This window comes from Micromys minutus (genome assembly GCF_963924665.1).
Source record: "Micromys minutus genome assembly, chromosome: 19".
Classification (NCBI taxonomy): Eukaryota; Metazoa; Chordata; class Mammalia; order Rodentia; family Muridae; genus Micromys; species Micromys minutus.
The window spans coordinates 13,219,000-13,241,585 of NC_137954.1; the positions used below are offsets into that span (position 1 = coordinate 13,219,000).

The 22,586-nt window shown below is 42.7% G+C and overlaps 1 protein-coding gene across 4 annotated transcripts in view; it reads left to right on the plus strand.

Annotated features, from left to right (window-relative positions):
- Window positions 1-15,345: 15,345 nt before the first annotated feature.
- PARD3B (par-3 family cell polarity regulator beta) overlaps window positions 15,346-22,586 on the plus strand; it is a gene marked incomplete at both ends in the record, with an annotated part of 962,085 nt that continues 954,844 nt past the window's right edge. For all 4 annotated transcript variants that reach the window (XM_080932740.1, XM_080932743.1, XM_080932741.1 and 1 more), the window contains one exon: window positions 15,346-15,465. In XM_080932740.1, coding sequence (XP_080788866.1) covers window positions 15,346-15,465 — 120 coding nt within the window. The remainder of the gene's footprint in view (window positions 15,466-22,586) is intronic.

Sequence of the window (22,586 nt, forward strand, 5' to 3'; positions counted from 1 at the left end):
TGAAACCTTCATCTGATCTGAGTCTTTGCCCAGAGCCAACTTCCCAGTTGCCTACTACATATTTACATTCACCTGCCTATAAGCACTAAAAAGTCAACCCACTCAAAATAGAACTCACTCATTTCCCCCTGGAACACATTGTTCCCTTTTGTTCCCAATATTTCCTTCAAAAAAGAAAGGAAGGAAGGAAGGATAAGAAAACAAAGAGAAGGAAAGAAAGAAGGAAGGAAAGGAAGGAAGAAAAGATATAGATTAGGTAAAATGACCACAGTCTTATGTATGGGACTTAGCAAGGATGGAAGAGGAAAAGGGCAGGTAAAAAAGCTTCTGACCAACATTTGTTGCCCATGTTTTATATGTCAATCATCAAGTTATAAAGTATTTGTAATTTATTATTTTTGATGATTTTGTAACAATCTTATGAAGTATTGGGGTAAGCAAAATAATGGTTATATCCTAATAATTCAAATGTTTGAATATGTGTCTTTTCATATATGATTAGGTGGAGGATCTTTCAATAGAAAGATTATGTGCATGATACAGGGAGAAGCAAGACAATTGGTTCAGGACCGTCCTACCATTCAGTGTACAAATGAGACATTGTACTCTTTTGTCCAACAATTGTTTTAAACTTTTAAACATTTTTAAAATTTATTTTTGATAAAATACTTTTTCAGACTAACTTCATGTTGGCTTGGGAACTCATGATGTAGCCCAGGATAACCCTGAACTTGTACTAAACCTGTTTTAGCTTCCAGAAATCTAGGATTATAGGTGTGGGCCATCATACCAGCTCTTTATACCGTGAGCCAGATCCCAGAGTCTGAGATGAATGTACATTCCCTTGACTCCTCTCTAGCTTCCCCTTCCCTACCCTCCCCTCCCCTCCAGAATGGCCATTTCTTCCTCCAGCCTGTTTAGCTATATTACATACTTACGCTGTTTGGACAGTTTGATAACATGGTTGGAGAGGAAGGACTCAGAGAAATGGGCACATCTAAAGGCTGCTGGCTACAGTTTGACTACTTATTTATAAAAGTATAAATTTGCTATTTATGAAAGGCCTTTGAGTGTCAATGAAATGTTGTAGTGAATAGACCCGTTAGTAAGACTTCCTCATTTAAAAATGGCCAGTTAGACATACAATAACATTCATTTCAGCATCATATATGATATTAGTGAATTAATAAGATAATTCACATTACTTGAAGTTCTAAAGTAACTTGAATGTTAATTTAAAAACCCTCTTTACACAAATGTTAGTGAGGCCAAAGATAGGCATCTAGACAGCCATTTAAGAATGGTGTTTTACATACACTGTTTGTTGACATGGGGAAGTGCTTAGTGTCTTCTTAAACATAAAAAGCAAAATTCACAATTCCCCTACAGTATGTGATCATAAGAAGTTTCGGATGACAGAATTTTGAGTTATTCTTAACTTCATTACAGTAACCTACTCTTACAGATTTAAAATGTTTCTTTATAAATTAGCAAATAATGCTTTTATAATCAAGTTAGAGCTAGTCAATAAAGTTTACCTTAAAAAAGAATAATAGAGAAAAATGTTTATGCTGATTAATCTGCTTGCCTTTCTTCATCTCCTGCCTTCCTTGGGGAATGTTGTCTGAAATGGAGAGCATCTTCAGGACACACATTGGCCATGAATTCAAGCTGAGTTTGGCCCTAGAGGCTTTGATAGAAATTGAGAATTAGAGAAAAGAAAAGTTGGGCAATCCTCACCAACCATTCTAGCGTATTTATCTCAAGAACTTCACAGTCTGGCATGGCTGTCCTGATGCTACACGGGCTTCTGGCCACAGCTCTGCTTTCTCCAAGCTCTGTTATTCTTCTGTCTCCTGCCTCCTCAGGCTACTCACTGCTCAGTTGGCTTCTGCTTTCCTAATCTCTGAATGTTACTCCTTGTTGGCTCCTTCTTCTTATTCCTGCAAATGGTTTCCTCATATAAACTCTTCTCAGTTAAGTCTTGAGTATGTCTGCCTCCCATCTGGTCCTTGGCTGGTGTGAGCTTTCAGAGTTTATAGCAGTAGCGGTATGGCAGAAGCAGATGGTTGGTGTTCAAAGAGCCAAAAGCCTTGACTTCCCTGGAGATATTGTTTTTTTTTTTTTTTTTCTCTTCAGGAAAAGCCATGGTCTAGGTAGGCTAGTGTAAGATGGAGGAAGTTGAATTTAACAAAATCCTGAATATACATACTTGTAGTTTTGTAGCCTCTGGTGAGGCATTTGGAGTGCAGACTCCCAATTCAGAGGAGCTGATCACCCAGGTTTACTGCGTACGTGTTCACAGGGGCAGTGCCATTACCTCCTAGGAGTTGCTCTGGGTCCAAAGCACAGCTTCACAGAGCATCCTGCTACTCCTTCAGCACTGGGTGGCTTTCCTTTGGGATTAACCTGGATCCAGCTCCTGTTTCTTGACCCTCTTCCAATTGGATACTGAGCCTACATTGTTTCTGTGGCAGACTTTGATATTCTGCCTTAGTTTTCTGTCTGTGTTTTAGGTCAGATAGCAGACACACCTTTGTAAATAGCTTCCCTAAAAGCTGAACGTTGACCTTGAAATTCATGTCATTCTTGGTCAAAGAGATTCAAGCAGTAGAACCTTCCATGTGCAGTGTACTTTCCCCAAGAACTTGGAACTGCCTTTTATTTGAGTGTGGGTTTCTCCCATAAAAACAAGGACCAGGGAAACAGTCCAAAGACAAAGAGTGTGCCTTCAACCAGATTCAGCTGTCATACTGCTCCAAGGTGGAAGCAATATTTTCCTTGGCCAGAAAGTCCCGGGAATCTGCCTTATGTGTACAGTGCCCATCTCAGCCCTTTCACTTCCTTACATACAGTAGAATGGCACTATTGTCCAGAGGGACGCTCATAGACACTGTCAGCTAGGCAGTCCTAGAAGCCAGTTCACATCTTGGGTGTCAACACGAAGACCATTTTCATTGTTGCCAAGTCAAGACTTATGGAACCCGCTCTATGAGCCCACTAAATTCACAAAAACGCAAATAGAAACCAGACGTTAGGATTTTTTTTTAAGCAATCACGAAAGGTACATAGGTTTTATTATTAATGTTTTTATTAAGATGAGTGCATGGAGGCACAGAGAGGTTGAGCCACGTACCCCACATCCCACAGGTAATGAGGGGTAGAGCCCAGCTGAGAACCTAGGTATCTAGCTCAAGGCCTGGGCCTTCCACAGACGCTTTAGGTTTCAAGATGCCACTTACCCTAGATTCTCATGAAGTGGTGTTTGATCACTCGTTTTCTCCCTGAGGCAAACAGATGGAAATGCAACCTACAGTCAAGATTACTTGGTGAATATTAAGTACAAACAGAAAGGAATTAGTGTTTCTTAATGAAGAGTTCTTCAGCTAAGAGGGCTTGAGAGATTCTTCCCCCCACCCCCAGCCCCCACTGAGGAAAGCACTAGTCAGAGGTGACTAGAATCCTCTGATGAAGCTGATAGAACAGGTTCTGGTCCTTTCTTCTTCCTCATTCTGCCGCTCCAAGGATTTTTTCCATTAACCCTTTGCTTCCTCCTTGGTCCTAATGTCGCCATCTGTGGCCACGGTTTTAAATATGCTAATTGTAAGCATTGACTGCAACAGCACTCTAATCTCTTGATTATCTGGAAGCTCATTAGCCAGACTTCCCTGAATGGGGCCTGTGCTTTAGCTTTCAACTGTTCTGGCCTCAGCCTTTTGTGTTAATTTTGCTTAGTTTAACTATAAACTCCGAGGTACTTTACCATCCATACTTCTAATGGGTCTTCAAAGTCAGACTTCACCTTACTGTTGATCTCTTAGGAGGGCAAGCAAGTGAGGGTTGGGGGAGGCTTTCAAGTTAACAATTGTCTATCGTGTTCCTGGAGTGTAGAGCCCTAGTATGATATTTTATTCCAATTGTTTTATTCAAAGCTACCTGAAATCAGCTGATCAGGGATTTTTTTTTTCTAATATTTTCTTTAAAAAAAAAAAAACAAAAGAAAAACTTTATCACACATAAACCTTGCAGATTTAAAAGACAAACAAACAGAACCCCAAACCACATCGAACACAGAAACTAACCAGAGCCAAAGACTGTACAACTGAATGAATTTCTATACAGTGGGAGCAGCCATTAGCCATGAAAACTGTGGAGCTTCACATGGGACATATAATTGCACTATTGAATGTGTCTGTATGTACTTATTTACTATTATAAAGAAAAAAAATCCACAACAGAGTTAAACCTGGAAAAACCATTCTCCTCTGATCCTCTGTGACTCCTGTCATTACCTGAACTCAGTCCTGCCTCATATCTTGATGGTTACCTTTCCTTGTTCTGTCTCCTGTGTCATACTGTACTCACATGTACATGCATTTTACACACACACACACACACACACACACACACACACACCTGGTAAGATTCATTATATGAGGGAGAACACGTGTTTTGATAATTTGAAAATGTTTCCTGGAGCAGGAGGTATTACTCAAATGCTGGGGCTCTTCCGAACCAGAGCAAACCTAAGCAGAAGCAATATGACCTGGGAAAAAAAGTGGCACTGTTAAAAACAAGTCCTGTGCTGTTGTGCAGTATTAAGTCTACAGTTTAAAAAAGAATCCTTAAGGAAAAAAACTGGAAATTGAGATTTGATTTCACATCTTTCTTCCCAACACCAGTTTGGACATAGGAACACTGACTTCAGATGCAGATTCTCCAAGTAATTTTACACAATTTAAGCCATTTAAAAATTGCTCCAAAGTCTGAGACTGTTTGAATATTCCTTTCTATGAAAAATGTGAAGCACACTTAGGATTTTGCATTAGCTACTTGTCCATTGCTGTGATAAAACACAAACAGCAAAACAACTTATACATTTTTTTTTTAAAAGTGTTTGGGGCTCGAGAGATGGCTCAGCGATTAAGAGGATTGACTGCTCTTCCAGAGGCCATGAGTCGAAATCCCAGCAACCACATGGTGGCTCACAACCATCTGTAAGGAGATCTGATCCCTCCTTCCGGTGTGTAGGTGTTCATGCAGACAGAAAAATCATAAGTAAACCTCTTTTGAAAAGTGTTTCATTGGTCATCTGGCTTCAGTGGGTTAGAGTCCATGGTGGCAGAGTGAAGGCATAGGGGCTGGAAGAGCTGAGGGCTCACATCTCACCCATTGGCTAGAGACGGAGAGTGCAGTGGGAATAGCACAGGTCTCCTGAAACCTCAGGGGTCACCTTCAGTGGCATACCTCCCAATCCTTGCAAACAGTTCCACCACGGGGGAACAAGTACTCAAACACAGGAGCCTATGGGGGCCATTCTCACTCAAGCCTACACAGATAAAATATATGACATACAACAGTGTGAACATTACAGCTGTCTCTTGGAAAATAATGGAGATGCCAAATAGAATAGGAAAACAGCCGTTTTAAGTTGACATGCTGATTCTAATATTCAGAAGATATTTGTATTTAAGCTTGGTTAATCCAAAATATAAGAACTAATCTCATGTGAATAAGGAAATTATTTCAAATTAACCCTAGACTTTCTTAATAGTCTAGTAAAGAATTGTAGCGAATGGAAGTCATGTGTATTGAGAGATTAAAGCTATCCCAGGAAACCAGATATGCCTAATGGATGGAAACAAATCTAGGCAAAGTAAAACCAATAAGAAGTCCCACACTACACACACACTGATGGGGTCTTTATGGTAAGCATGTCTCCTTAGGTCTGTTCTTGATTTTTGTCATAATGTATATATGATAAGGTGAATATAAAATATTATATAAGGAAAAATACAACAGATTGCTTATGGCCCTCTTGCTTTAGTCTCCACCTTTATCTGCTGATGTAGTAAATATTTAATCTCAGCGGGAGGTTTCTACACTGCCTTAGATCATTCAGTTTCCAGTTGAAAGACACAGAACTTTTACATTTAAAATAAGCCTTTAAAATACTAGAGCTGAGCAGATAACTACTCTCTAGCGATTAATATCTACTTCCCTATCAATTGTCCTGAGATATGATTTGCTACGTTCCGTCTGGGCTGCTCTTACACAGAATCCCTCAAAGCCAATTCTCATGATAGGTCATTTACACCACGGAGTCTCCTTTCTCCACATTCTTGCTCCTCCCTTGTGGTCTTCCTCAGACCCCAGGCCTGGGAACAGAAACTACCTACCTCTCTTCTCTCAGCTATAGGCTGTCAGTCTCTTTTAGTTTTAAATTAAGGAGCAATATCACGTAGTATTACTTGTATGTGAGAATTTTCTCATCCCCGAGACAACCAGGGCCAGTAATTAGCATTACAATACACAGCAACAGACCAAACCTCAACGACCTGCCTCAGTCACAGCTCTAGGAGTTTATTGGACCATCTGCATCTATCTTTCAGTGGATTCGATCAGTGAAATGCACCTGTAGATCAGATGTGGATGAATACCAGGTTGGTTCATCTATTCTCTGAACTCCTTTACTGTTTCTACAGACTGGCTGCATCTCTGTCTATGACATATCAGGCAGTCACTTCATTGTCATGCGATATCCCATCTGGTCTCCATACAGCTGCCCACACCTATAAATAGTTCCTTGATTAAGGTTTAAACTCTTAACTGTGTAAGCGGGCCATCTGATTCAGACCAGAAACCTGACTGCTAAAAACATCAAAGCTAAAATAATGTTCATGTAGACCCCTGCCTGGGACTAGCAGCCCAGGCGGGGAGTGAGCCCAGGATAATTACTATAACCATTATGGTGCCGTAGGGTCCCAGGCAAGGACTGAGTCCTAGCCAACCACCTATCAGGAGCCATTGGGGCCTATACAGAGAGCTATCCTGAGACGACCACCATCATCAGCACAGCCCTGGGTAGGTAGAACATACCAAGATGGGCCCTGCCAGTTCCACACTTGCCAGGGAGGGGAGATAAGCCAAGGTGCCATGGAGTAGGCAGGGATCCCTGATGAGATAACTACCGTCTGATGCCTTGAAGGCCTAGGTAGGCATACTACCTCATGATTTTATATTTTATACAGAGAGAGGCGAAGAGGAAAATGTATCAGAGTAAGGGGTATATAGCCTTGAAGAATGAATTCCTTGTCCATCTATTTTAATCAGTGTAAGAAAAGACTCAAAATGTTGGCTAGAGAAGCGTGCTCTATAGAACGCTCACAATTAGTGCCTCGAAGACCAAATTATAGAAGCTTTCATTGCATTCAGCAAGTTAGCTACACCAAAAAAAAAAAAAAAAAAAAAAAAAAAAAAAAAAAAAAAAGTCTGAGAGAAAGCACTCGCTGTGATTACCAGTCTTGGTTCTCAACTTTGATGTAAATTATAGTCTTAGTCATAAAATAAGCACCGTTCTCATCTGCTATCTTTCTTCACTCAAAATGTCCTGTGGGTAATTCTCTAAGGGAAGGGTTTAAAGAAGTTAAAAACTCGTACTGGTCATCATATTTCAGAAGGCTTATCATCTCACAGGGGAAAAATGTTCTTGAGATTTTTTTTTTACCAACAGTCCAAGAGCAGAGCCCATCTCTGGCTGTGTTTTGAGAATCTCAGTCTTGAATGTAATGTGCAGAAGAAAATAAAACAGCATTGCTTCTCTGGACTCTAGAAATCCAAAATTGTGCGCGTAATGGTAACTTCATAAATATTTGCTGATAAGCTATTCCTCTGTGATTCATTTGGTTCAGTTTGTAAAGCTGTAGAAAAACTACAGACATGAGTGCTCGTATATCTGAGTGACAGCAAATATGTGGACAGCATTAAAGAACTAGTTCAATGGACATGTCACTCTCTAGACCATTGGTTCTCAACCTGTGGGTCATGACCCCTTTGGTAGTTGAATGACTTTTTCATATGGGTCACATATCAGGTACCCTGCATATCAAATATTCATCATACAATTCACAACAGTAACACAATTACAGTTCTGAAATCATTTTTATGGTTGGGGGTCACCACAACATGGAAACTATATTAAAGGGTAACAGCATTAGGAAGGTTGAGAACCACTGCTCTAGACAAGGAGAGTAAAGAAAGTTTTCTTCCTGATGGTAAGTGATCTACCGCATACTTCTGGTGTTTGTTGTTTAATTTACTGAATTTTTTTTTGGCAAATGAACAGTAGTTTGCTTCTAGGTTACTCCTTGTAAGTTTTATGAGACATGCTGTTTATATAAAACCCATTCATATTGTTTTTCTTACATTTGCATTTATCTATCTTTGGGCATCTGTGTGAGTACACCTGGTCACCACATGCATGTAGTACTCAGAGGACAACTTGTGGGAGTCCATTTTCTCCTTCCCCCATGTAGATTCCAACGATTGAGTTCAGATCATCGGGTTTGGTGCCTTTATTTGTTGACTCATCTATCCAGCTTCCTATTCACAGTCTTTATTTCCTGTTCTGAAGGTGGGAGATCATTGTGAGAAAGTTGTAACAAGTATGTATAGTAACAATGGTGCACACTCTTGAAGGAAAAATACTAATTAAATCAAGCTTCCTGCTGGTGTTGCAATAATAAAGCACTTATAATTAATATACATACAATGTAAAATGAATGGCTTTCTCAAATAATTTTATACAAAGAAATCACAGCATTAAACTCAGTCTTTTAAAGCTTCCATCATGAATCCATGGATTATTGTATAAAATTATAGCATATAAAATAAACAAAATATTATCTGATAGGACTGTAGTTAGGTAATTTCAGCATTCAATATTAATAGGATTTTTCTGGATTTTCTGCTTATGGTACTATGCAATCATACCTAAACAAAATGATTAATTTCAATTTGATGATTGAGAGTAGGAATTTTTTATTTTTTAAATGATTATGGAAATTAATAGTTATTTTGGCAATCAAAGAAAAAAGCTTGTAAATGTAGAAATACTTTCTCCCGAGGAAAGCATCAGCTTAGCCTAGGCTGATAAAAAAAAATCACTTTTCTGAATATATCAATTTGAATTGGAACTATTATGTGTGCTTTTCCTAAACTCGACATACTACTGAGACAATATTTCTATGAATTACTGTAGAAGATTACTGACTTTAGGACATAGTATTATGTTCAGCCTCAAATATTCCCCTGTCATTGTCATTGGGAACTGGAATCCAGCCAGATTAGGAAGCAAGGCAAACTAGGGACTAGTGGAAGATAGTTTTCTCCATCCCTCCTTCCCTCTGTTCTTCCATTTCTCCATCCCTCCACCCTCCCCTCCCTTCCTTCCTTTCTTCTTCTCTCCTTCCCTCCCTTTCTCCCTTTCTCCTTCCTTCCCTCCCTTTCTCCCTCTCTTCTTCCTTCCTTTCCTCCTCCCTCTCTCCTTCCCTCCCTCTCTCCTTCCCTCCCTTTCTCCCTTTCTCCTTTCTTCCCTCCCTTTCTCCCTCTCTTCTTCCTTCCTTTCCTCCTCCCTCTCTCCTTCCCTCCTCCTTTTCTCCCTCTCTCCTTCCCTCCCACCCTTCTTCCCTCTCTCCTTCCCTCCCTCCCTTCTTCCCTCTCTTCTTCCCTCCCTCCCTTCTTCCCTCTCTCTTTCCTTCCTTTCCTCCCTCCCTTCCTTCCCTCCCTTCCTTCCTCTCTCCTCTCCTTCCCTCCTCCCTTCTTCCCTCTCTTCTTCCCTCCCTCCCTTTTTCCCTCTCTCTTTCCTTCCCTCCCTCCCTTCCTTCCCTCCCTTCCTTCCTCTCTCCTTCTCTCCTTCCCTCCTCCCTTCCTCTCTCCTTCCTTTCCTCCCTTTCTCCTTCCTTCCTTCCTCTCTCCTTCCCTCCCTCCCTTCTTCCCTCTCTCCTTCCTTCCCTCCATTCCTTCCCTCCCTTCCTTCCTCTCTCCTTCTCTCCTTCCCTCCCTCCTTCCCTCTCCCCTTCCTTCCCTCCCTTTCTCCCTCTCTTCTTCCTTTCTTTCTTTCCTTCCTTCTTTTTTTCCATTTATTCCCCTTTTCTACTCCCCGCTTTTTGTATATTGCAGCCCCCCTCCTCTCTGATAGGTCCTCCTCTGACCATGTTCCCAATTTACAACAGTAGAGCCCACTATGGGTTCAGCCTGTGTCTGGCAACTCCACTCATGACTTCTGCTGCCTATGTTCTTCTCTTATCTAGTTGGCCTTGAAGACAGAAACAACTTCCTGCTGTGGTTCCCTCTGCTTGCCTTTCCATATTCCCCTTGACCTGTCAGATCTTTCACCATCAGTGTAATTAATTTTCTATAATCAGATCCCTGTGCTTGAGATATGGTATGTTTCTCAGTTCATTTGGATCTGAATCCTAAGACTCTTCCCCATATCTCCTTTATGAAAACACAGAATGTAAAAACTGGATGAGCAATAACGACATGGTCTGACAGTTTAGGTAACTTTATATAAAGGCAGGGAATAGTTTACAAATACACATAAAATACAACACACGTTTGAATGTAACATTGCATGCATTTCTCCAATTCTATCTTTTGGATTTTTATCAACTTTGCTCGCTTTCTATTCCCTGAGTTCCTATAAGAAGCTGTCAAAATAAGTGATGTTAAGCCATGTTTTCTGTACATAATCCCTTTGCTCAAGCATATATAGCATTTCTCTTTGGCATTTGAGAGCAAACTGCTTACTCTGTTCCTCACAGCCCTTCCGCTGTCATTTCCTTCTTCCCCTATCTTCCTAACCTCATGGCCTAGGTTATGTTCCGATGCAGATTATCTGGTCCTGTCAAGCCATCTCACTTTCTATTCTTAACATCCAATTTCCTGTTCTCTGCTTTGAGTCTTCTCTAGGACCACCCTTTCCTGTCTTATCGTTGACACTGTTTGATACTTAATGTAGAATAAGAAGACCAACTTTTCATTCACAATCATCATGATCCACTCTCTGACTTTCTTCAAGAGTCTAGTCCAAGCATAGTTTATTGCCTCTTCATTTTAAGCTGCTTTGAATAATCTCTTATTGTCTGGTAAGTTAAACTCTAAATGTTCCCTAAATCAAATATCCAAGTATTCAGACTCCCCTTCGAGCCACAGACTTTTTTTCTACAGCTCACTGAAAACTTTACTTGGTTCCCTTACAGGTATCCAACTTATAATGTCCCAGTAGAAGTTCTCATGCTCCACCACCCTCAGATCTCCCTACTTTCCAAGATGCCTTTATTAAAAATTCCCTCAATTGGTTGCCCAAATTAGAAAATGGGTGATATTTCTCTTTGAGGAAAAGATACTATAGAGCATCTGGTTGAGCTCATGTCTCAGTTCTTTTTTGTAGTTCCTTAATGATCCAGGAACCAAAATGATTTTATTGAATAAAATAATAAATAAAAAGCAAGGACTATGTAACTTATCTTGGAGATATTTGCTGTTCTTTTCTTCTAGATGTTCTTTTCTTCTAGATTCTTTCTGCCACCGTTTACCCGAATGGAATGGTTTCTCTTTTGCCACATTGTTCTCTATCATGCAGCCTGTTGCTCAGGCCTTTCATTATGCTACACCGAATCCTTCGAATGTCTTGTTCATTTGGGCAGTCAGTTATTATCTGTCTTCTCCGCTGGAGCCAAAGCTTCACAATCACCTTGAGTGCAGTTAACTGTAATTGTTGAATGAATAGCATTGCAAAAAGGAATGAATGGAGGATGGAATGGAATAAACAGGGGCTTTTGTCTGTCTCCTAGGTTTTCTGCATTCCACCAAGTGCTAATCTCAGTATGCCATTGACGTGCTGGAAATACTTTCATATTCTCCCGGTATTTGTATTAGTCGTTTTAACATGCAGCCAGTCTTTTCAAGCACTGCAATTGTGTGAGAATGAAGGTACCAAATGTCAAGTTGAAATTGAAACTGTAGGCATAGGCGGAAGACTGAGTTCTTTATCAGCATAGCTTTGCGCCTGGTGCTGAAGAACCTGCTGTTTTAACAAGAAAGCTATGAGCACTAGACTCTGAGCCAGATAGTCTGGGCTCAGGGTGAGTTTGGGCCTCATCTTTGCACCAGAATACTGTGGGTTAGGTAATTTCACTAGCTCTCAATTTCCCTATGTATAAAAGGAGAATGTTGCAAATAACTTCAAGGCTCTTTTCAGCTCTGTATTTTTGTAAGATTATCTCCAATTCAACAAGTTTTCTATGATAAACACTGACTGTTATAACTGATTCCTTAAAAGCCAAAAATGTATTTTTTGTCTTAATAGAATAAAAAATTGAGATGGATTACTGGCCAACTATAGATTAACAATTACTATTGGTTAGTCAATGTACACTGCTGTTCTGGTTCCACCTTCCCAACCCTCTTGGCCTGTAAGCTGGTGAATTCCGAGAGGGGAAGTGGTGCAGGAATAGGCCAAGGGCAGAAGAAACCTCAGGTAGAGCTGAGCCTGCTGAGAACAGCTCATTTAATGGGGGTGGGTAACAAAGTTACTTAAACCTTTGAGGGGTGAGTGTACATTACTAGCTGGGCCCAGAGTGCTGGGATATCTCATCTGCAACTTGGGAAATTCCAGGTTCTGCATGATATTGACCATGTAATGGGAAAGAAAGGTTAACCTGACTGTTAGGCTATGTGACTTCCTCTGGGGATAAAGGTAGGGGCACTGGGCTACCTGTGTTGAGTTATGCAGGCAGGGAGGGAATGATCCTACTTCTGAGAATCCCAGGATGAGATTTCTGGGGTTTGGACATGCAACCCTACTCTTGCTTTGGGCCAGCACCCTGTAGCTCCACTGCTCCCCAGTACACCTCATTTTCATCACACCTCTTGGGGGGGGTAGGCAGTTCACTAATAGTGGGCAGTGTGATTACTTACTGCACTATTGAGAAACAAACGGGAAATCTCACAGTGCAGGGAAAGTTAGTCCACCCAGCGGGCAAAATTAAGCAAAGGGAACCCAGGTCTAAACTCCTCCAGCATTACTCAGTCAAGGCAAATTATTTATTGTCTCCTGCCTAGGAAGCCCCATAGGGCATGAACTATTGATTTAGGTGTTTACGGGGCATTTATGACTGCGTTGCTCTTCTTAATATAAGATGAATTGTTTCTGTGTGTGCTGTTATGAGGTTGAACGGTAAATTAAACTTAGTTATTTAATAAACATGAACTATAAGCACTCAGCCCTATCCCCAGTTACTAGTGTGAGGTCTTGGCAGTGCACAGGATACACTGCTCGAATCTGAGTGTAGCTTCAGGCTTCCGTTATCTAACCCAGGCACGAACTCTGCGGCATTCCTTAAGACCTGCTTCTAACCTGCGAGAGGGACGGGCTGAGCCTGTGTGTTCTTCACAGCCCACTTGGGGAAATCTCAAAGCCAGGCAGTCGAAGACTCTGGGTACCAGAGGAGAACTCACAGTAGGCTGCAAAGAAGTTTGTAATGTGAAGAGAACTCTGTTCCACTGGATTGGAAGAGCCATTTGAGGACATGCTGAAGGGCCGGGGATCATGGAGGAAGCAGCAATGGCTTGCTTCTCAGCCGAGAATGTTACTTTGTGTCTTTTCGAACATCCATACAATTCTCAGTGTACCGTGAGGTCACTCATTAATGCCTGGCATTTGCATGTGCTTGATTTTTTACTATTTCCTGCAGAAGACACCACAAAGAAATGCCCGCGAGCTCACTTCCCTGGGGGTGGAGACAGCATTCGCAGTGTAGTTAACAGTTGGAGATGGTCCCTGAAGATACACTTCACGCCCCTGCCTCCAACCTTACCTCACAGGGTGGCTCAGTGGATCTTTTGTTTGGTGTTATGAGAAAAATAATTCTGTCTTCGGTTTACCTAGGTCAGTTTCTTGGATTTGCAACCGAACTAGACCGGCTGCCGCGTATTTTCTCCAGGCTGACTCAGTTTACATGACCCTCTTGTGGCCGTTGACATTGAATAAGGCGCTTGTCTGGAGCATGCTCAGCGAATATTAAATGTATAAACGAGCTTAAGAAGATCAGAACTCCCAGACACACAATTTAAGACCAAACCATCTCTTGCGACTCAAGCTCGATCGAAGTTGACATAGGAGCAACTCTGGGAGGAAACGGAGGATCCCCTGGGCATCTTATTGGATGCACGAAATTGCTTAAAAAACTGCCAGGAGCCAGTGGCGATTTAGGTAGAAGGACCTTTGTTCTAGAACCAGCTACATGACCTGCTCAGTCTCTGCACACCGGTCTGTTTAATTTTTGAATCTTTAGGTGCCGAGGATCAAACCCATACCTGAAGGGAAAAGTTCTAAACTTTTGAAGCACACCCAGCAGGCCAAGCACCCTTCTTTCTGCACAAGGTAGGGGGAAGAGTATCTTCCAGCTCAAGAATTAAGGATACAGATATTATTTGTCGACCAGAACTTCTCCCCGTGCCTTGTGTTCAATTGTTTAAGGATATGAACCCGCAGAATCAAGACTCGAGGGTGTCCTTCTTTTTTGTCAAATGCACAAAGGGAGTCTCCCTTCAAAAGGAAAAGTGTAAACTTTCACACCCTATCCTATTTGGACTTTGGGTGTGATCTTTGCTGGAACTCTTGGCACCTGCACAGTGGTCTTCGAGTTCCCTCAGCTTAGCCAGCTCTCTTGTGGTTCCAGAGATAGCTGCAAAAGTCCGGCCCTCAGTCAGTCCCACCTCTCAATCCCTCAGCACCCTAGATATTTTAGAAGGTGTGGCAAGAAGCACCTGCTCCTGAGGGTCCCCTGAACCTGGTTCCAACTCTCATTTTAAGGGAGTTGTTCTGGCCACTTTCCTATCTATTCCAAGTGTGCTTTATGAGATCCGGTTTCAATTCCCCTGTGGTAGCTTCCAGATCCCGTTACAATTCCCGGAGCTCCCTGTACAAGTGAGAGGGAGAGAGAGAGAGAGACCCAAGTGGCGGGCAACAGGCTACCCAAGGTCTAGTTACTGGGGAAACCCCGGGTTCGGTGGTGCCACACCTCGGAGCGCTCTGTGGCCGGGCGAGCGCCGCGGCCCCTTTAAGAGCCGGGCCCTGGCTGGCCCGCGGGCCGAGGGAGCCCAGAGCGCCGCGCGCGTCGGAGGAGTTGGGAGCCGGCGCAAAAGTTTCCTCCCAACTCCGGCCCCGCGCGCCGCCGCCGCCGCCCACTCCAGCCCGGGGCCTGGGGCCGGCCCTGCCACGGTCGCCAGGGCCACCGTCAGAGGCAGGGCCGGGCCGGGCCGCGCCCGCAGTTTCACTTTGGCGCGTGGAGCCTCCGCTTGCGCCCCGCCGACCCTCCGCGTCCCCGCGCCCGCGTTCCCGCCCTCGGCCTCCCGTAGGACTGCAGGGGAGCCACCGTGGGTCCCGGCCCCGGAGGCGCGCGCCGGACAGCGTCTTGTCCCCCGACGGAGGGGCTGCGCCCTGGGGCGGGAGGCAGGCACCTGTTCGGCCGGGCCCCGCGCGGGAGCCCCGGGGCCAGGATGAAAGTGACAGTGTGCTTCGGGAGGACCGGCATCGTGGTGCCCTGCAAGGACGGCCAGCTGCGGGTCGCCGAGCTCACCCAGCAGGCGCTGCAGCGGTACCTGAAGACCCGGGACCAGGTGAGGGGCGCCGCAGGGGCGGGCACGGGGCGCGCCGGCCGCGGGGCTCGCTTGGTAGATGTCCTAGGCCACGCACCTGCCCGGCGCCCCGGACCAGGTGGCGCTCTCTATGGGGCTCAGATCACCCCCAGCGGCTGCTGAGCGCTGCCTGCAGCCACAACTTTCGCAGGCTGCTAATTTAAGGGACTCAAGTGGCCCAGTCTCTGCCATTGAGAGTCATGGGAAGAAATGGCGGCATCCCGCTCCCTTGAGGGGGTCTTTACGCCTCCTCCGTCTGAGGCCTACTCCCAAGTGCACACAACCCAGTCTGTTCTGTAAGACGGCCCCAGGCGTTTGGGTAGCAGGGCTCCTGAACCTCCTGGCGGGGACACGGTGATGTTGCCCGCGCTGCTCACCTGAAGTGTGATTCCTGACCCTCTAAGTCCCGTCCCAAGGAGGCTCCTTGGAGTTAGAGCATTGATTGGCTTGAGAAACACCCCCAAAGTTAGAGCTATTGGCGCCCTTTAGAGTTCTCAGCTGAATGGGAGGTGTCCCAGTGACCTCGGCTGGAGGGGTTCCAGTGGGGATGCTGCTCTTTGAGGAGCTAGTGCACTGGGGTGTTTTCAGCCAAATGCCACACATTCTGAGTCATAGCCAATGAGACTAGTTGTATTGAGTTACTCCCAAAATAAGGATGACCCGCTGTTTTGCTCAAGTTAGAAATAAGTCAAAAGCTAGTATACAAATGGCAGGACTCCATTGCTCTTTGTCAGGTGTCTGGGTGACTCGAGTTCTGTTTTCTTCTATGGAACCTCTAAATGAAGTCACAGAAAAGGGCCTTTAAACTTGTTTCAGTTCTTACATGGCCTGTTTTGTATGCTTCAACTACCTCTCGACAAGATAACCCACAAGCTCTTGCTTTAGTAGACGACAGTTCTTTTAATATTTGTCCGCATAATGTTTATTGTAAGCTATAGTCAACAAGTTGGTCCAATCTTGAGATGAAAAACTGCCATTTTAATGTCATATATGCTATTCAAAGTATATCACTTTTCCAAGTACATGGTTTAACGTTTTAAATTCCATATATTCATGTAGTATGTGTGTGGAGGGTGCACATATACCGCTGTTACATACGTGGAGGCCCGAGAACGACTTGCTCAGGTTGGTGCCATGTAGATGGAAATCAACACAGGTCTTCATGCTTGGCGGCAAGAACCGTTACCCACTGAGCCGTTTTGCCACCCCTAAGTGTTTAATTTAGAGATTTAAGGAAGTCATACAGAAGAACGACCCTTAATGGGTACATGTATATTTTACTTTGAACAGTCAGGAATTGGAGGTTAGAGAGACATACTTCCTCGATTGTATTCTTCATAACAGAGTTGACGTATGGGAACGATTTAAGATGCATGTAAGTTGAGGTATGAATCTAACCCAGTGAGGGTTTTGTTTAGGTTTCGCTATCGCTACAGTATCGTGTACTGTTTGTTTATTTCGTATGATTCAGTTAAAAATTGGGATTTGACCAAGTAAACAGTTATCTTTGAAATCATATTTCACTGGCTTATGAAAATCAACTAAGGTTAGAAGTAACAATGTAATCTACACAAATTATTAAAGTGGATTTCAAGGGAGAGTTGTTTACTGAGATGATAAATTAACCCTTTAACTCATTAGCAATAATGTATGTCCTCACATCTTATACATGGAGAAATTTACCATCAGTGTATAAATCTGTTGTACAGAGGTGATCCACAGCATATAAATAATCATTAAAAAATAACTACTGATCTTTAATGGACGGAAGTTAGACCTTAAAAGGTGTTAAAAAGCCATTGCTACTCTGAACTGGAAGCATAATTTATATCATAGAACTTGGTGTAATGGCCTCGATCAGGTGACTGATCAGGGGATATTACAGTTTTTCTGTGTTTGCATTTATATATCTTATATATCAGTAAATGTGACGCTTAAAGGTCACCCGGAGCTTATGGAATCTCTCGCTCATTTCTGAGTTTTAAAATTTCAATTTTTGTGGAAAATGATAATTTCCGCTTCTCTAAATATTCTTCTTCTTTCATCTTAAGGAGTAATGTAAGAATAATTAGTGGTCAAAGTATAACTTGAAATGTCAAGAACCACTCTGGAAAGTTCCGTACATTTATCCATTGGATTTAAAAAATTAGCGGAGGAAGAACAGTGATATCAAAATACAACCCGTGAAACAATTTGTGATGAATTCACTTTCTGTAAGGCAGGAAGAGAGATTTAAAGGGCTCATTGTTTTTTTTCTGGATAGCATTGCTTAAGCCATGTTCCTAAGAATGACAGGTCATATGTACCATGCTTACTCCGTGTACCATGCCAGTGCATATATGTTATGTGGCCTCTTGCCTCAACATCAAGGGTTGGCTAGAGTTCCCTATGTTACCAATGGACGAAAATGGCACAGGAATTGCTAGTGAACTGTGGACTTGTACTTAAACCCGGGCTGTATTTCTTGGTTCTTACTCTCAGCCATTGAACACATAGCCTCCTATTTTGCCATGGACTCATCTTTTCCAGTTTGTCTTTATAAGATGTTTTTTGTTAGCTGCTGTAACAACACATCATGATATGTTGTTTTTCTTATTGAGTGAATAGGACTCAGGGTTTCATGCATGTTACTGGAGGGTGCTACCATGGAGACACGCCCCCAGCTGCAACACAGTGGCCGAATTCCTCTTCATTGATTCTTTCATGCAACAAGTGCACGTTAGTGGGAGAGGTTCTGTTTATGAAGTAGATCCTATGAGGTTGCAGAGCATCCCCAGAAGATGTTCCTCGGCCTAATGACAAGCAAACAAGCAAACAAGCAAAAAAAAAAAAAAAAAAAAAAAAAAAATGGACAAGATCTTTTACAGATCCAGCTGGAGGGAGATGCAATGGAAGAGAAACCCGATGGGAACATGAATCTTTCTTCCAGAGTTCTGAATAATCTAGGCTGGAGAAAGGCTTCAAGACAGGATGGAAGGCTTCAAGACAGGATGGACGTTGTAGTTTCTAAGGGCCAAAGGGTGAGTGGAGCCTAAGGAGTCCCTTCTAGATGTTGTGCCTAGCATTACAGAAGGGACACCAAAGCAAGCTGGAATTTGTGGTATGTTAGAACCAGCTGAGTCAACATAAGATAAGGCCAGAAGTAGGTGAGATGGTGAAAGAACAGGAGGAGCTTTGAGGAAGGCTTTAATTATGCTCCGAACTCAGAGCTTTGAGTTTCCTGTTTCTACTGGGTGACTCCCACTCTGAAGGTGAAATTGATGGAGAGCATAGAATTGTGGGATGGCTTATCTTTGGATCCTGGTACTATATCAGTGTCTTGGACACTAAATCCAATTTAGTGAAGTAGTTGGTAGAGGCGATTGCCTCCTTAAGCAGTTAAGGTGTGAGTCAGTGAGTAATTAGTTAAATTTATCATCAAAATTACATGTCACAGGTGGATGCGTAATTGAACTGTAACCTGTAGGGTTATCAAACTTGACTGAATATCACTGCTGATTTTTACATTTAACATTTAAAACGAGACAGGTATCTGAATTCCTTTTGCCAAGATTTTAATCAGTTGAGTTTGGTGTGGACCTTGGGCACAGGTATTATGAAGAGCACCCCAATGCCTAGATTAATCTATCACTCATCTCTTAGGACTGTATTATAGATGTCTATAGATAACGTTTAATTATAGCCAGGCAACTTTCCTTCTGTTTTTACCCAGAATAAATTCTTCCTTTAGAAGATGCTTGTTATTAAGGTGAACATATATGCACATACTTAGTGAGCTGGACGAGTCGAAAGGAATGGAAGACCGTAGAACACTCATGAAGACTGGTGTGTTGTGCAGAGTTGATTGAAATAGTCAGTTGGATAGTGGGAATGATGGGAGGTTTTTTTTTTTTTTTTTTTTTGATTTTTTTAAGGTTATGTATATATCTCACTTCATATATGCATAACCCTTGTAAATCAAGGTAACTTTAGTAGGCTTTCAAAATGAAATTTCTCTTTCTGTATTTAGACATTTTGAGTAATTTGTTCTCCAAGTTAACATTTCCTCAGAGCTAGAAAGCTAGGTAAAACTAATCCCATCCTCTGATTAATTCTGGCATCAGGATCTAAGTGACTTTATACAATCCTGAGATCTTCAGTAACAGTATGTAACCAGCCTAGAGGGATAGCTAGCACTTTGGAATTTCTGAACTTTTCTGCCTTTGATACCTTTTTTGTCTGCATTGGTCTTATGGTTCTTGGATAACACAGATTAGTCTCATCTTAGATTTGTAAAGCATTTTCTAACTTTCTGGGTCTGATTTACTTGTGGTTTCTAACTTCTGTCCAATTCTCTACTTCTCTGTTATGTGGGTATGTGATATCCTTCACAGCACCAGGAGAGGCGGCCTTGTCATCAGCAAGGCACAGGCTCTAAGTTAGTTTGGGTCCTGCCATTGGGCTGGCGATGTAGTGCAAACAGGGCTCTGGGGACTTCTGTGAAGTTCCTCTCAAGGTTCTATTTTCTTATTGTGTAAGAGTTTTGAGATTTCATGTACAATTCCAGATTTCTGTCTTCTCTTAGAGCAAACCAATAGAGGTTCTGGTCTGACAACACTGGGCTTTGCTTTCCCACGAGGCAGCTACCAGATAGCAACCAGACACCCCCGTTCTCTTTAGAAGAGTTACTAATTGGAAGGAATTACTAATGCTTCGGATTCCATCACCACCTAGCCAATTGTAAGGTTTAGCCATTATCATGCTAAATGTTTGTTTTTATTTTTGTTTATTTAAAACTTTGCACTATGTTTTAATTTATTATATACCCACACATGTATGTGCATGTGTGTGTATCTGCATGGGTGTACATGTACCATCATATGTGTGTGGAAGTCAGAAGACCATGTTCAGGAATTGGTTCTCTCCTTCCATCATGTAGGCACCAGGTATTGAGCTGAGGAGTTAGTTGGACTTGGTGGCAAACACCTCTGTCTTTTGAGGCATCTCACTGCCCCTGTTTTTATTTTCTTATGGGTCACTTAATACATTGCTGCCATTTGCCTGAGCCTCTGGCAGGCATGTGGGTTTTGTTTCTGGGACTTCTCTTCCTTAACCATCTTTCTTCCTCATCTCCCCTACCCCCATGTCCCTCTGTATCTTTTATTTCTCTCTGTCTCCTTCCCTCTCTCAGCTCGCGCTTATGAGAGCATGCGCGCACACACACACAGACACACACACACACACATCCTTTCATGTTTAATCCAGAGACATTCCCATATGACTCTTCAGCTGGGAGGTGGCCCACCACTTAAATTCATTATTGCTCATCTAATCATTGTGTGTGTGTATGTGTGTGTGTGTGTGTGTGTGTGTGCGCGCGCGCGCACTATTTAAAGAACACCATCTGAAGCTTAGAAGGTAAGTGTCCAAACCTTGCTGGTTTTGCAGGGAATCCTGGGACAGTAAGAAGCAATGGATAAAACATCTGAATCATTTTCACTGAAAGTTGGCTCTTTCCTGCATTGAATACTTCCCATTGCTATTCTTAATAAGTATTGGGTAGTCTCAATTTCTTGGCCTACCGTATCTCCTTCCTGTTAACCTTAGTTTGCTATGGGACTGAGCTAGGACAACTCCTCCTCTCTGCTTATCCCATGACAAGATCTTCCAGTCACATGGTTCTAGCCTCAACCTCTCTCTGCCTCTTTGATGTTCTTCATATGGATGTCAGTCTAGTGACATCACACACTGAATGCACGTCAAAGGCTAAGTTCCCAATTTCATGTTCATATTCATCTTTCCCATAGCCTAACCCAGTTGTTAAAGGGCCATGCCACCTTTACAGCTATGCCAGTCAGGAACTGTCTTCCTCCATAGTTCTTGTTCTCTAATGACCACAGCTTCTAGTGACCTACCTGCAAGTGGCTGACCTGAAAGTTCTTTTGACTCTGGCATCATAGAATACTCAGAACCTGATCTCTCTTCTCCATCTTTCTTTTAGCATCCTCATATATGCTTTATACTTTTTATTCTATACCCCCCCATCTCTCTCTCTCTCTCTCTCTCTCTCTTTGTGTGTGTGTGTGTGTATTTCATCAGGATCCATCCATTTTATCTTTTGAGATAAGGCCTCGTATCGAACTCTGGACCTTGCTGATCAGGTTAGGCTGACTGACCACTGAGTTTTCCTTTCTGCACTGGCCTTACAAACATACATCACCACATATACCTTTTATATGTGGGTGCTGGGGGTCAAACTCATGTTCTTCCATTTATGTGGCAAGCACTTTACCAGCTGAGCTTATTTTTGTTTGCCTTGTTATCACTACACCACTCTTAAGCTAAGGGGGTCATTTATAATTTTATCAGATTGTGCCATTGTTTTATTTCATCTTCACTGATGGCTTCCATGTCTCTCAGACAGCCTATAGGGTGCTATGTGACCTGGATATCAATGTAGAAGGAATGCATTAGCACAGCAAGTATGAGATTGCTATTCTCAGAAGACTTGCTTGCAAAGTTGTTTCTTGGCTTACATCTAGGCCCTTAGATTTGTAGAGGCGTCCCAATGATTCACTACAGAAATGGCTTAATGGCTAAGATTATGTAGAACATACAGCTTGTGCAGAATGCCTAGCCTTTGTTTGTTAACTGGGGCTGGGATTTCCATATATGTTAAGCAGAGGGTATCTTTCCTCAATAGAGCCTTGAGTAATGAATGTCACTGGTAGGTAGCACTTCATACATTGTGTGGTGGAAACTCATTACTGAAGGCACATCGTCTCCACTGTTGGATCTTTGCAGCTTGTCCCTAGACTCCTCCCGACTTCTTACTTTCCTCACTGATAAATCATAGCATGACAGCACGTGGAGTCCACGCCCTCCTTGTGAATCATGGAACATGGATCTGCTGTGGACTCTGACATACATTCCTGTATTTCTGCATTCACTAGCCTCCATCCAGTTCTTATGTGCACCTGCTTCTCTGATCTTTTCACATATATTCAAACGTTCCAGACAAACTGCACCTCAGGTGCTGCTTTCTCTGAAGTATTTTCTCCTGGTTACATATCTGTCTATTTTCATATTCTTGCCATTTTACATGTGTCCTGAAAGCCTTCTTG